The sequence below is a fragment of the Felis catus genome, chromosome B3, assembly GCF_018350175.1.
Source record: "Felis catus isolate Fca126 chromosome B3, F.catus_Fca126_mat1.0, whole genome shotgun sequence".
NCBI classification, from domain to species: Eukaryota; Metazoa; Chordata; class Mammalia; order Carnivora; family Felidae; genus Felis; species Felis catus.
The window spans coordinates 29,947,536-29,963,446 of NC_058373.1; the positions used below are offsets into that span (position 1 = coordinate 29,947,536).

General features: G+C 43.4%; 1 protein-coding gene across 7 annotated transcripts in view; it reads right to left on the reverse strand.

The window, feature by feature from the left end:
• PEAK1 (pseudopodium enriched atypical kinase 1) overlaps positions 1 to 15,911 on the reverse strand; it is a 303,506-nt gene continuing 287,595 nt past the window's right edge. For all 7 annotated transcript variants that reach the window (XM_019832022.3, XM_045058999.1, XM_019832021.3 and 4 more), the window contains one exon: positions 1 to 6,832. In XM_019832022.3, the coding sequence (XP_019687581.2) occupies positions 5,669 to 6,832 (1,164 nt within the window). In that variant the 3' untranslated portion in view covers positions 1 to 5,668. The remainder of the gene's footprint in view (positions 6,833 to 15,911) is intronic.

Below are 15,911 nucleotides of genomic sequence, written 5' to 3' on the forward strand. Positions count from 1 at the left end.
TTTTTAGTGTATATTAAAACAAATTTATTTACACAGTAACATGATGCCACAGAGAACACAGCAAAGTACCACAGCAAACCAAAGGGCGGCACCACCTGGTGACAGAGGGAACCTTGCGTTGGTAGATTTATACAACTCTAAAATGTGCAGAGGGTTAAAGCTCCAGGAAAGAGCAAGAGAACCAGATTTTCAAATACAGAGTGTGGGCAGAGCCATGGGGAACTAAGGTGAGACTGGAATGAAGACTGCCATGATTCAAATGCTGAGAAGGAGGACATCTTGCTTCTGCCCCGATCTCATGCCCAAATGCCCTGCATATCAACAGAAAATCCCAACCCAGTATGTTCACGCATAACTTTCAAACTGGTGAGGGAACGGATAACCAAGTAGTACTTGGAGCAGGTTTCCTGAAGCAGTGTGGTTTATCTTTCAAAAATGCTACCCTGAAGCCATAGGGCTGTTCAACATTCAAGTTATCATGAGTGCAGACACACGGATACTTTCCACACACTATACGGGCAAAGTGGATTTTCCATAATACGATAATAATTGTAGCAAAATATAGGATTCTGTACTTCTGCTAGGTTAAAAAATTTCCAACCTCTTTTGATTCCCTGAAACTTTCTGGATTAAAAAAAAAGCATGAGGGTGAGTGGGATGGGTGAAGGTGAGAAGCTGGAAGGAGCCCAGAGGCTCTCTGGAGTGGGAAACGTAATGGGATGTCCGGAACGCAGGCCCCTGTAGCCCACTTAGGTGGGGAAGCTTGTAGCAGTGGCTGATGCAAAAACCTACTCTAATTTCAAACAGCTGCAGAGAGGGGATGTGTAACAGCTGTATAGCACCTTGTACATTCTGGGCACTTATAAATATTAAATGATGGTGATGAGTGGTAACCACCTCTGTAGGAAGGTTTATAAAAACTACTAGAATTTGTTAAGAAATCTCCCAGGAGCTCTTTAAACAAAGCTGTTGAAACTACCACATCTCTTAGAAAAGATTGCTCAGCTTTCCGAATCACACGGACATGATGAAGTTCCCAAACCGAAGTCCGGGCAACGGCCACAGTCACATCACAGGGAGAGCGGGGGCTGGCTCCTTCTCCTTAATTACTGGGAAATATCACTGTCTGTCCCAGACTTTCACCATCACCATCATCTTTTCTTTTTTTCCTAATATACAAAATGGACTTATTTTAAAAAGATAGGTGCTTTGTTTGGAGGATGGATTATTTTATCAGCCAAATACCTTGACATGGAATGTATGTGAGTTCTTCTTCTCTGGCATCTGTCATAACTCAAGCATCAGGACAAAAAGGCTTGATTTCTTTGGTATAATCTCTATCTAGGATCTTGCACTGTAGCTCCTCTGGCTTCCCTTGTGGCATCAGTTTTGGTCCATGGAACCCCGACTTTGGGCACTGCCGTAAACACGGGCAGCTGGACTTCAGTGCACACTTCAGCAAGAGCAGCACTTGGATTTGTCTCGGCACAGCACTTTGGGCCTCTGAGAATATGAGCTTCAATGAGGTAAAACTAATAACCTGGTTTTGTGGGCAGCCATCCTGTTCACTCATTAGGCTGGACCAGAATTTTCAATCCTTATCAACTAGCGAGGGAAATAAAAAACATGTCAGAGTTGGCCTGGAGAGCCAAGTTTCTCTCTCCTTCGTCTTCAAGTATGTTTGTACTTTATTCATACATCTAGAATCATTTGGAATATAGGGCAGTATCCTAAGTACATCCTGACTTCTGGGACTGGTCTGTATTTTTTTCAGATCACTGTCCGTATAATCTAGGGAAAAATATTATTTGCAGGTTACCAGCAAAACCAGGTCAGGTTACTTCCCAGCATCAAAGTATTTTTAATTCAAATTTGGGAAGCTGAGTGCAATCTTTCCATGCCCTACTATGTAGTAGGCCCCAAAGATCCTTCATGAAAACTTATAATGCTAGAAACTTTAAAATACAGTTTTACTTCCAGAAATATCATTAATATTTCTAGAGGTTTAGATCTCTTGGCTTAACAGTTTCCCATGGTAACAAACTTCTTCCGAGTCTGGAAGCAAAACTGGCCTCCACTTAATCTGACAACGGAAGGCTACTCAGCCTCTTCAAATCCTAACAAGCATATGTTAGGCCCCAACATCAGTAGCATGGGTGCTTGGGCCCTGTCTACCTTTACCCAGTTCATCTCCAGAGGGCAAAGCTTGGAGCCGACTGCTATAGTCCTGGCCTCCAATTCTAACTTCGTCTAGGGATTCTTTCGTTGACTCCATAGGTTGCAACTGCTCTTTGTCCCATCCTGCAGTTATTCTCCACAAATTAGCTTCTGAGCATCACGTCGGTGTACATTTATCAAAGGGGCTCTTCCTCAGGCCGGCGTGGGAGAAGTCACGTAGTCCTAGTCCTCTCCGCAGGACATGGGATTCTCTTCTTTCCAAGACTAGGTTGTCACTCTAACAAGGCACTCTGCTATACATTCAGTCTTGGTCTTTGCTACTCCCCCCATTTCCCTGTTTCTCTAGCACCAAAATGTGTCAGAGAAATTGTTCTTGCTCATGCGGCTTAAGGTAAAGTCCCAATGATGGCTTAATTGTTCAAACTCTCAATATAAATGGAAGAATCTGTAGCACAGACTTCAACAGAATAGAAAAAAATTCCAATTAATATTGAAGACAATAACTGGATGTTACTCGAGAAAACATAAAGTGCTAATACTAGTCATAAAGCAAAACTCATGTATATACAGATGTCTGAAGGTAGGATTTCTTGCCAGTTGATGAATGAATTCAAAGATTCTACTATAATTAAAATGGGACTGTAAAAAACTACTTGTGATGATATTAGATTGACTGAATTTCATTATTCTGGAAAAATATTCCAAGGACCATCTGATGGAGAACTTCTTGTCTAGAAATACAGTTATCTTGTCTGTTCTGCTCTAACACCCCTTTCCCTCTCCCTCACATTCCTCAGCCACCACTCAGAGAAAAATTAATCTAGCCACCTGCCTTTGGGAAGCCTGAGGCCCTTCTCTGACTAGTTGGCATTCATCTTTTGGCCTTCACAAATTTGAATATAAAAACAGTACTAAACAAATCTGATGTGAAGGAGGTGCTCAGTTTACCAGTGCTGAAAGATGACGGTAGTGGGGAGTGTCCATGCCTATAATACCATAGGGTTAAAATGAAGAAGACTGGATCCAAGTCAAACAGAAAAAAAAATAAAATAAAATAAAAAAGAAGAGAAATGAAAGAGGATATCTAGAGAGCCAATAAGCAAATAGAGGGACCAGGGAACATTCTTCATTAAATATGAAACCTCATTAAATAGTCAACATTCAAATTTACATGGGCAAGGCACCACAAGAATGACATTGAGAAAGTGTCTCAATCTGCAAACCGTCTGGGGGAGGGGAGGGAGGACTGCTGGGGGAATGTGCTGGCCGACATGGCCAGTGGTCTGTGTGCTGCTACTTCAGTGTATTAATTAGGCAAGGAGTTATGTGCACATGGGCTATGCTACGGTGAACTAAACACAGTCTGCCAGGCAAGGCGCAGCCAGGCCACAGGACACTGAGACAGAGAGGACTGCTGGCCTGCAGCGGCACGCCCCCTCTGTGGCCATTCCTCGGGGCAGAGCCCTGCTCTCTGGCTAGAGGAGGCCAGACCCTGTGGGCCAGTGAGTCCTTTTCCTTGGGAGTCCTGTACTGCTGGCCAGGAGGACAGGGACATCCTCCCTTTGGAGCCTCACGTGTCCCGTTTTCTTAAAACAAAACAAAACAAAACAAAACCAAAGAAGATCACAATAAAATACATTCTTCTCCTTTCTTGATCCTCTTTGATATAGGTGAATCATATGAAAGGCTGTTAAAAATGTTAAAAGTTTAGAAACTTCCAAAAGGCCACTAATGTGCTATCTAAGTAATACTGCACAATCAGTCTTGGCTTTTAAGGAACTCTGCGCTGGCAGAGGAGGGTCCCAGAGCTCCCTCGCCGACTAGATGCAGAGAACGTGTCCATCAACCCCGCCACAGGTTGTTCCCCTCAGAGGCCTGGCCTCTACTTCCAGCACACGTGTGTGCACCCACATGTACACACACTTACACCGTCTGAGTGACTCTTGGGATTTCAAGGTTGAAGTAAACAGATACTCACAGTTTTGAAGAAAACAAGCACACACATGTCACCTCCCACCCCCACTACCCGGAAGGAACACTCATCTCTTAGCGCAAACACGTATGTGCCAAGGGAAGAAGGGGAGGATTTCTGTAGAACTTGCTTCAGGTAAAGTTGCCACATAAACACTGTAATATACAGTTAAAACAATACATACAAAAATTGCACATATATTCATAGGAGAGGAGCACAGAGCCCATGTATGGTGCACAGCTCACAGGCACCCACCCCAGCATTTGAAATTGCTGCCAGCCATCCTCCAGAGCCATTTCGGAGAGTCCCAAGGAGCGATGTGCAGTGCAACTGGGAGGCAGCCTCTTCAGCAAAGGTCAGCGTTCTGAGGAGGAGGCCAGCGGTCTCATCAGTGGCCTCCTCCCCTCTCCGGCCTCTCGCCAGCACACCGTGCCCTCTAAGCAGATCTCAGAGCTCAACTGACAGCCGTCTCATTCACGGCTGCTGTCCACAGCATTTGGTAGACTAGTTAACACTGGCCACCGCTAGAAAGAAGCTGGCCAATTACTGCTCAGGGGAACACCGGGAGCTGGGTTCCGCCAGCACTGGCTGTCTACGCCGACAGCTCTGACAGTAATCAAAGACAGCACTTTCAGCTATTCCCCTGGTGGCCCCTAGGGAACTGCACATGTGGAAAATCATCTCCCGGTGTCCTGCCAGCTATTTATAAGATCTGAACTGTACTCACCCTGGAGAGGCATTGGAGACACCACCTTGGGTCAGTTCTATAATGGGCCACAAGTGGTTGATAAACCCAAACTTCATCGGCAAGTGGGAACAGAGTAGAGGTGAAGGAGAATCAGGCAGTGGCAGCAGAGGGGACCGCTAGGGCCATCCTCCAGGTGGTGCGCCCACTTGCCTATAACAAATGAAAATGCATCCATGACCCAAGGGATGGAATCTCTCCTTGTCTTTCTACTATCTGCTGGAACAAAGGCTATAGTCCCCAGAAACAAGACTGGGCTGATGCTAAGGATGGCAGTTCTGCCTGGTAAGAGTCAGTTATTGATACTTTAAAGAAGAAAAAAAATCTGTTGTGAGAGCTTAGTGGATGATAGTAAGGACTGGTCAAATCTGTCTATTGCTAGTGAGAATAAATACTTGGTGTTAAAAAGACAGGTGGTCTTCAGAATTATGGAGGAGCTGGACACAGCTCAATGAGTTCATACTAAAGGAGCTGTCCCTTCAAGGATATATGTTTTCATTTTTTACCTGCATTTGGGGACAATTAGGGTGAAAGGTGTTCCAATGGAAGGCGACTGCACGGCTGTGCAATCGAATTTCTGTGCAGTGAAGACAGACCCAGCTTCTGACTGGATCTGGAACTGTGGGTAAGCTTTCTGAGCAGACTCATTTTTCCTGGAGAGGGATGGAAGGTCGGTCTCTCTTCTTTCCTTGAATTCTGTGTGAGTACTAGGAAGGGGAAGTGCATGGGCGACGTGAAGGTGAACACAAAAGACAAGCAGCAACCAGGACACACTAGCGGTGCTGCAGGGTTTTCACAATGCAGCCGAGGGAGTCTGGAGTGGCAAAGGCCAAATACTGAGCACAAAGCCAGTCCTCAAGGCTGACCCCACCCTCCCTGTCCAGGGACTTCTCAGCAAACTTGATCATCAGCAGTGTTCGCTTGATGTCTAGCCAGTTTTGGAGAAGGGCGCTCCTCTGCGTTGGGCTAGGAGAGGCCATGAAAGTCTGGAAGAGATCCTCCCGGGGGCCCCAGAGTAGACACTGGAGGATGCCTTTGGCGTCTGAAATGAGGATCCGCTCAGAAGGGTTGGGATTGAGGAGGCAGCTGGCCAGCTGCTGTAGGCCCCGGGAATAGGGGGAGCGGAGTGGGATGCGAGGCAGGTCTGCTCGAGTGTATTCTTTCTCCTTCAGCTCTGGGTTCTCATCAAAGGGGTTGGGCAGGTGCAGCATCTCATAGATGAGGATGCCTGTCTGGAACTCATCACACTTTTTATACTGGGTGGCTGTTATGATCTCTGGAGCAAGGCGGGACTGGTCCCGGAGGATCTCAGGGTCCACCAGATGGCTCTTCTGCTTGGCCTGAGAGAAATTGCTCACTATGAGCCTTGTGGGGCAAGACGAGGTGGGGCTGGACTCTGTAGGCCCAAGGCCCTGGGTGGTTCTCCCTGGCTGGTAGTGGACAAGCAGCAGGTTCTCCAGACGAAGATCGCAGTGAGTGACATGGTAGGGTTTGAGGTGCTCAAGGCCAGAGCACAGCTGTAAGAGTAGCAGACACACTTGTCTCTCATATAAATCAGGGCTTTTCCCGTGCTGGGCCAGAGAGTCTCGCACAAAATCAGCCACGGTGAGATAGGGAACCTCTCTGGTGATGACCACAACGTGGCTTCTCTGCTTCTTGCTAATGACCCCCTGGCTTTCTTTCTGGGATGACTCTGTTTCAGAGCAGGGCTCTGGGCTTTTCCCATCAGTTTCTCCTTTTACCTCTTCTTCAGCCTCTTTCATTTCATCCTCTTCCTCTTCAGGGGCATCAGGATCCTCCCAGGGAAGCAGACGATTAGGGACTTCAGCAAGGAAATGCCCACAGTCCTGTTGGATGTTGAAATGGATAGCCAGACTCTGCCGGACAGCCAAGCTGTGATAATACTGCTGAGATTCTTTAGCTTTGCTCTTACAGATCTGAAAGAAGAAAGCAAATAACAACATAAAATGCACACTTTCATAACCAGGCTTAGATGTGTAAAGGAAGATTAATTGGAAGGTGACTGGTTAGAAACAGTGTTATAGTGAAGTCTTCAGAAAGGGTCTTGGTAGTCCTTTGCTGAGTGACAGTAATAATGGCAATAATAACCATTTTTTATGGCTATCTACATGCTCAGCACTTTATGTGTCTTATCTCTAGTCCTTACACTAACTCTTCAAAGTAGGCTGAGAGTTTAAGAATTTAAAACAACAGGGGCGCCTGAGTGGCTCAGTCGGTTAAGTGTCCGACCTCAGCTTAGGTCATGATCTCACGGTTGGTGAGTTTGAGCCCTGCGTCAGGCTCTGTGCTGACAGCTCAGAGCCTGGAGCCTGCTTCAGATTCTCTGTCTGCCCCTCCGCTGTTTGCACTCTGTCTCTCGCATTGTCTCAAAAATAAATAAAAACATTTAAAAAAATTAAAACAACAAAGAGAGCTACCAGTTTGCAAACCTAAGTCTGCCTAACACCAAAGTTTGCTTTTTCTACTGTACCTTGTACCTCATCTAGAAAATAGAACAACCAAAAATAATTTTTCACTTACATTCCGTAGAGGCTAACAGCTGAGACTTATATGATAGCTCAATAAAGTGGGCCAGGATACCTTATTTTGTCACTGGTCAGGAAAGTAACACACAATTGGCCAGATAGAGTGTGGGTTTTCCTAATTTTCAATCAATGTCATTGTGCTGGTCACAATTCAGGCACTCATGGATGACTGGCAGGGTAGAAATAAAGATCTGAGAGAATCATTGGTCTGACCTAGTCAGAGCAAAACCAACATTTCAATGGCAGGACTTTGAGTTTCATGCTTTCCCTTAACATTAGGCCTTATTGAAAGGCCATATTTAGGTAATGAGGCCTTTAAGAAAGAATTTGATTAAGGGGTTGTGGATCATGGGAGAGTTTTTTGATCACAAACACTAGGCAACAAGTTCTACATACCAAAGCAACTATTGTTATTTCTAGTCTTACAGGGTTAGAAAAGCAAAAAGTAAATGAAAGTACCCCTAAATGGACTCTGCTTATGATAGGGTGCAGAGAAGCTGACAATGGAAGACTCGGTCCCTAACACTAGTTCACAGATCATAACAGCCAGGTCAGAACAGCTTCTCCCCGAGCCTATTAACTGAGAAGTGCATTTTCTATCCTTAGCAGGATATGCTGCCATATTTCACAGGTATCTAAGCCTCCCAGCAACAGGCACTCTGAAATGTTCACACTGCCTGTTTGCTGCAGTAATACAGAAAAGAAGCAAATTTTAAAAAGGATTTTCTAGCTATTTTTATTTAAAAAGAAAAATGTACATTTTCCTGGGAGGATGCTGATGAATCTCAGTTCTGAGAAACGGCATGCTCTGATTTCCATTCAAATAGATATTAAGAAAAGTATGAAATAGGTGATGAGGATTAAAGAGTATACTTATCATGATGAAAAAACTGAAAGAAAAAAAAAAAGAAAAGAAATGAAAAACACGAAACCCCTAAAACAGCACCTGGGTGGCAGAGTTGGTTAACTGTCCGACTTAGGCTCAGGTCATGGTCTTGCGGTCCATGGGTTTGAGCTCTGCATTGGGCTCTGTGCTGACAACTCAGAGCCTGGAGCCTACTTCGGATTCTGTGTCTCCCTGTTTCTCTGCCCCTCCCCCATTCCTTAAAAATAAGTGAACATTTACAAAAAAACCACCCACAACAGACCAAAGGTAAAGGAGTACCCTTGGGAGAGGAGCATCCCTTTCTCATTCACTGTGTTTATACATATTTATTATAATGAGTGGTTTTTTTTTAAGTTTCTCTCTTTCTCTCCCTCCCCCTCCCTCCCTCTCTCTCTGTCTCTCTCTCTCTTTCTCTCGATGGGAGGGAGAGGAAGAGGTCTGAAAACAAGTTTTTTCAAGTCTTCTACCAGCTACATCATCTAGTCTTGAAACTGAGATAACCCCAGGCAGAGTTCAAGTTCAAACATATATCTTTCAGAAAATATTATCTTTGGAAAGTTCTCAAAGTCTCAGTACACACAGTATAATATATAATTCTGTATACTCATCAATCATGGCATGAATTCTTTCTATACTGTACTGTTGGCAGTATTTCATATTTATGTGTCAGCAGGTATTTAAAAACCCTATACTTGTCATCATTTAGTTGTATAGGAGTTGGATATAGCACACAACACCATTAATCCCATTTCCAATTTTAATAATTTGCTCAACATCACATTACTGGCTGGAATGAAAGTTTAAAGTTCCCAACTCCTTGGTCTTTGAAAAGTCAATGTACCACTGAGTTTAGCTGAATGAGACTGTAGTTAAACGCTAGCAGTCATGTTATAGAAAGGGCACTCACCAATGAACTTGGCAGGCCTGGGATTTACTCCCGCCACTAACTGTGTGACCATGGGCATGTCTCTGGGTTTCAGTTTCCCTAAATAAAGGAGACAATATAAAAAAAATCCTGTGGGAATGCAAGCTGGTGCAGCCACGCTGGAAAATAGTATGGAGGTTCCTCAAGAAACTAAAATAGAACTACCCTATGACCCAGCAATTGCACTACTAGGCATTTATCCAAGGGATACAGGTGTGCTGTTTCGAAGGGACACATGCACCCCCATGTTTATAGCAGCACTATCAACAATAGCCAAAGTATGGAAAGAGCCCAAATGTCCATCGATGGATGAATGGACAAAGAAGATATGGTGTATATATATACAATGGAGTATTACTTGGCAATCAAAAAGAATGAAATCTTGCCATTGCAACTACATGGATGGAACTGGAGGCTATTATGCTAAGTGAAATTAGTCAGTCAGAGAAAGACAAAAATCATATGACTTTACTCATATGAGGACTTTAAGAGACAAAACAGATGAACATAAGGGAAGGGAAACAAAAATAATATAAAAACAGGGAGGGGGACAAAACAGAAGAGACTCATAAATATGGAGAACAAACTGAGGGTTACTGGAGCGGTTGTGAGAGGGGGGATGGGCTAAATGGGTAAGGGGCACTAAGGAATCTACTCCCGAAATCATTGTTGCACTGTATGCTAACTAATTTGGATGTAAATTTAAAAACATAAAAAATTAAATTAAAAAAAAAAAATCCTGAAACCTACCTCACCAGCAGCTGTGAGGATTAAAGGAGACTAATTCCATAGAGTTGATCTATAAATCTCAAAGCTTCACAAATGTAACACTGATAATGACTAAAACCTGCAAATGTTAAAAGTGATGTAATATTATAGAATCCTCATGTTTTTCAAACAGAGAGAGCAAAACAGAAAAATGCATCTTTCTTTTTGAGTCCTGAGAGCCACCTGCCCCAGCAGTGAGACTCTCTGAGGTTTGGTAGAGGGCAGGCAGAGAGGAAGAACTAATGTCCAGGACCTCCAGGCCAGGGTCATCCCTGACAAGCAAATCAAACTGGCAGTATGTTCTGGCCCAAGACAGGCCAATATAAGGCTCTCTTCTCTCTCAGAAGTGTTTGGTCAATCTGTGGGTTTTACTATGCTAAGCTGCACTGAAAAACACCTGCCACTCTGTGGTTTGGCATTAGAAGCAGAGAAGATATTCTCATTGTGACTGCCACTCTCCTCATGTTATCCTCATGGTATCTGCTGACACACAGACACACACACTTGTATAAGATTCCCCAGAGCTGTGTGACTAGACAATGAACATGGGCACTACAAGAAGAATTTATGTTTAGTTTCACAGATCAATTTGAGATAAAGGTTCAAAGTGATTTACAAAGAAGAAATGATAAATCGCTCAACCAGTGCGGATGCTCTGAAGGAAAATGGCCTGCCTGGAGAGCCGACCTGAGCAGGTGACACTTCCTTATCTCCCCATCTTACAATATGTAGACAGGCCAAAGAATAATGGGTCACTCTAGTTTAAAGGGCAAAGGGAAAAGGGAGAAGACTGGAGCATGATAGAGGGAAACAAAATACTAGCGCTTCTAACTGGTTTATAACCGTGAAAACAGTTACAACCAAAATACAGACCAACGGAGATTTCCAAAATAGGATTTCTTATGTGATGAGTATCTCATAAATCTTTATTATGGAGCTTTGTGATGATGTTAATTTAGGTAGGAGTATTATATTATTCTATGTACCACATAGTAGCCATTTTTCAAATATTAATAACTTGACTCCTTTAGTGTTTTTAAAAAAATTCAAAATTACCTGACTTTAGATGATAAATTTCTAGTCCAAAAGTTATTTCAGAAAACAAGCTGCTCTTTCTAGAACAAATGGACAGGGTTCTTCCTGCTGGTTGTTGTTTTTACCTCCCTCTCTTATTTTCTCTATTCTACAACAAAGTGACTTCCCCTTGGCCTCCCATTTTCATTTATCTTTCTTGAAAGGAATTTACATTTCTTCCCTCAAAGGGCAGTTGGCTTGAACTGCAGGAATTTCCAAAAAGATTCCACTCCCCAAGAAGAATGATTTCCACAGGACTCTGGGCTCCCCCAAATTTTGAAACAGGAACAGAACAGGAGCTGGAATGGTCCCATATCTTCATGCAAGATTCTCTTTTTTAACAGGAGAAAAATCATCTCATATTTGTTTTGACTCCGTGGGAACAACCTATTTAAACTGCCACCAATTCTGACAGATTCTGTACTGTCCACACTTTCTGAGTGGGAAGCAAAGCCCCACGAGAGCCCGAGCCACAGTGACACTAGAGGGAGCTGTCACATCACCATCCAGGAGTCATTTCTGGGCAAACTGCAGCCTAGCGAAGTCAGGGGGGTGACGGTTGAATCTTGTAAAATATGCCATACGTCCTCTTTCTGGACAAGTTACTGCTTCTATGAAGGTGACAACGCCAAATTCATGCAAAAGAAATGCTTTCTGTGAAAAGCACAAACAGGAAGAGGTCACCACAGTGACCCTACTGGCCTGCTTGCCCACTGAGAAGGCACACCTTCCTGAGCTACTTCTCCAGAGGAAGCCAGAAGAACATCAGAAGGGAAAGCCAGCCAGGGGTAGCTACACACCCACCAATGTGGATAACAGATTGCTGCAAAAACAAGGGCTTGTGGGGAAGTTGAGTGTCTGAGTTAATAGAGATGAGTAAGGACAGACAAGGAAAAGGAAAAATATTGATTAATAGTAACTGAGCAAACAAGTATCTGATGGCTCCTTAGCACTTTCCATCTGGGAAAAATCCTGAAGCAATTTAGACAGAGCTCCAAATACAGTGGAATGGGGAACCCTTTAACCACTGATAAATGACCTACTGGAAAGTGAAAGAAAACCCCATGCTTCCAGGGTCAGAGCCAAATTACCCTCTCCTGAGACCTTCCTAGACCCAGGTCAAAGCATACAATGCTTATACAACCTGATCCTAGTAGGGAAACAGCTTGATAATTGTTCCTCACATGCAACCTGAAAAGTTTAATTTCAAACATTCACTTCAATACAGGGGCTCATTTTCCATGTTGCTCATGGCAACTGCTCTGCATACCTTTGAGTCATGTTTGCCATTATAAAGCATTTATGTTTGTTATAATAATAATCTCAACCGAGACAGCTAACTTTTAAAAAGCAGAGTGTGGGGATGCCTGGATGGCTCAGTTGGTTAAGCATCCGACTTCGGCTCAGGTCATGATCTCATGGTCTGTGAGCTCGAGCCCCACGTCAGGTTCTGTGCTGACAGCTTAGGGCCTGGAGCCTATTTCAGATTCTGTGTCTCTCTCTCTCTCTCTCTGACCCTCCCCCGCTTGTGCTCTGTCTCTCTCTGTCTCAAAAATAAATAAACATTTAAAAAATTAAAAAAAAAAAAGCAGAGTGTGGGGAGCTTTGACTGTAGAGCCCCATTAAAAGCATCTGGGAAGAAGACAGTGTATGTGTCTGATACTACTGACCCTTTCAGAATGCCCACAAAGACTGGAGACGGTAAAGAGGATGTACATCTTGCTGTCCTTTCAATGTTGGGGAGTAGAGCAAATATCCAGTTTAAGGCAACAAAGTGGGGAGGTAGGGAAAAAGGTGGACATTTGGTAACACAGGAAGGAAATGGCTAGGGAATGAATCAGTTGTTGAAGAGAGTGGTATTATCCATTCTCCTTTAACTCTTCTTCCCAAAGGAATGCTGTTGTTTGTGGGGGCGGGGGAAGAGCCTATTCACTGTCCTATTTTCTCACTGACACACTCTCTTCAGCAAACTCATGGCTTCAATCGTCTTGATATATTGCTGATTTCCATATTTGCAACCCAGACTTGTCTTGGACTTTAGACTCATCTATATAATGGCCTACTTGATTTCTCCTTGCGTCTGTTCCATACCACAGACCCTTAAACTTAGCACAACCAAACCCAAACTCTTCATCCCACCAAACCTCCTGTTTTTCCAGTACTTCCTCTCTTGGTGAATGGTGCCGTTATCTGTCCCAATATCTGGCTAAGAAATTCACTCTGAATTTCTCCTCCATCTTCACTTCCTACATCTAATAAATTACCAATTTTAATCGATTCTGTTCCTAAATACCTTTCAAATTATCCTCTTGTCTCCATCATTGATTGCTACCATTATCACCTGCCAGGTCTAGTACAAAAGATTTCCAAGTGGTTTCCCTGTCTCTCGTACGATTCCCCTCAAACACACCTTCCACATGACCACTAGAGCCACCTTTCAAAAAATCAGATATCACTTGCCTATTTAAAATTCATAGTGGCTCCCCATTATCTTCACAGAAGAAAGTCCTGGTCTAGCTCCCGTTCCAGTCTTCTTTCTCACCCCTTTTTCACTTTTGCCATATTGAACTACCAGCAGCCAGCTCCCTGGTTTCTTCTACCTGCCAGGTGTTCTCTCTGATCGGGGCCTCTCCTCACCCCTCATCTGCCTGAGGGATTCCTACTTACCCTTTCAAAGCCATTATCATATGTCAGTTCTGTCAAGGAGAGAAAGTACTGACTACCCTAAACCTCCTTTCTGTGTTTCTTGTATATGTCTCTATTATTACAGATATCACATTTTTTTTTTTTTGTCTGCCTTAGGAGCAGATATTTATATCAGTAGGGCCTACCACAGAGCAAGGCACATTGTGTATGCTTGATATGTCTGTACAAAATACTGAGAAAGGCTACATCTGATGTGGTGTAGCCTCAAGGTTATTTACTCAGAGAAGCTAGCATATACACAGCTTTTATGAAACAGATGGAAGTTGGCAAGGTGATGGGGAGGGGGCAATGGCAGACTAATGTGAATAATGAACATTCATGACCGGACCAGGCAAATGAGTAAACTCTGAACAATGAGGGCTGTCTGCCGAGTCCAGGCTGCCCTAGAGGCTCAGTGGTTTTGCCCTGCACAAACCTACACAAAATGATAGTGCTCTTCATCATTCCATTCAATTTTCTCTCCTTTTCCCCAAAGAAAGCAATAATTACAAAATCTAGGACCCTTCAAAAATATTCCACATTAGCTTTTATTTTTCCATTGATGAGCCGGTTGGCCTAGGATGCCTTCAGCCTACTTCCACTTTATCAGTAGGGAGTCTCATTTCCATCTCACACCATACATTTTACAGTGCCCCTCAGTGAACCTTCAGTGAGATGGGTATTGCAGGGAATGAATTGCAGAGGAACAAAAGTGAGAAACACTGAAGATCACACACACTATACCGTCTGTACTATATTGTCCCATTACACAAAAACACAACTGCAAATGAGAGACAGCATAAAACGAAAATCTGCAAACGTGCCACAGATATCCAGTATATGGTACAATCTTGCTCCAAGAATACAGGCTGATTACCTGTATTGACCTCAATCCTTGATCTACCTAGAAGGAGTATTGCTTTACTTGCTGTTACAGAGCTAAGATCCCCACACACTCAATGCTGTTACAAACATATTAAAAATGGATTAAGTATTTAAAATATAAATGCCATCTGGGCCCCAGGTAGTCAGCATTCCATGCTGTAGGAATCTGCTATGAGACCTGTCAGGTAGGCCAGGTAATTTATAGCTTGAGTTGCTACAAAAATATTCATCTGCCCAAGAAACCCATTTTGGAGTCTAGAGAGAAATTCAAAAAGGCAACTGTATAAGATTTTACTATTTTATTTGTAGCATGTACCCATTAAATCTTTTGGTGCTCTTACTCAGCAATGCGGATCAAAATGAAATCACTCGTGTTTCCGAGCTAGTAATTTAGGCTGAGAGAATGACACCCAGGATGTTTACATTAGAGAAACTGAAGTACAGAGCAGTTCAACAACTGACTCAGGCCCAGATTAAGAATCAATTAATTTGAATCCCAACTTATAATTCCCAACTATGTTTTCTCACCTCATTAATGAAAGCTATGGCTTCCTTTTCCTCCTAGACAATTCATTTTGATTCCAGATTTACACGAGTACACCAAACCCTTCCTTCCTAAACCAATTCCCAGTTGAGACTCTTAGGAATTTCTGTATGCATTCAGTCCTGAAATGAAGTGGGCACTGACCTATGATGGCTATGGGTGTGTATAGCTGGCCACTGGTCAATGGCTCTCTGTGAGTTTCAATGTTGAACATATTTGTACTGAAGGATGAAAGTGGAAGTGTTTCCCCTCTATACTTCTTTCCTTATTACTAAGCCAGTAATTAATTGCCTGTGTCTATAGTCTGAACTAGTTGTAAATTCCTACCAGTTATTCCTGTTAATGCTTTTTCATTTAGTGTCTTGCTTTCTCAGCATCCACCCAAATGAGATAAACAGAGACTCTGTGGAGTCAAAACGCAATAAAGGATGCTGGTGTCCACAGTTCACCTCCACTTATTACAAGCTTCTAACAAGATTCTTGGCATTGGTAGAAGAAAGGAAGCAGGGGCGCCTGGGTGGCTCAGTCAGTTAAGCGGCCGACTTTGGCTCAGGTCATGATCTCACAGTTTGTGGGTTCGAGCCCCTCATTGGGCCCTGTGCTGACAGCTCAAAGCCTGGAGCCTGCTTCGGATTCTGTGTCTCCCTCTTTCTCTGCCCCTCCCCAGCTCACTCTCTGTCTCACTCTCTCTTAAAAATAAATA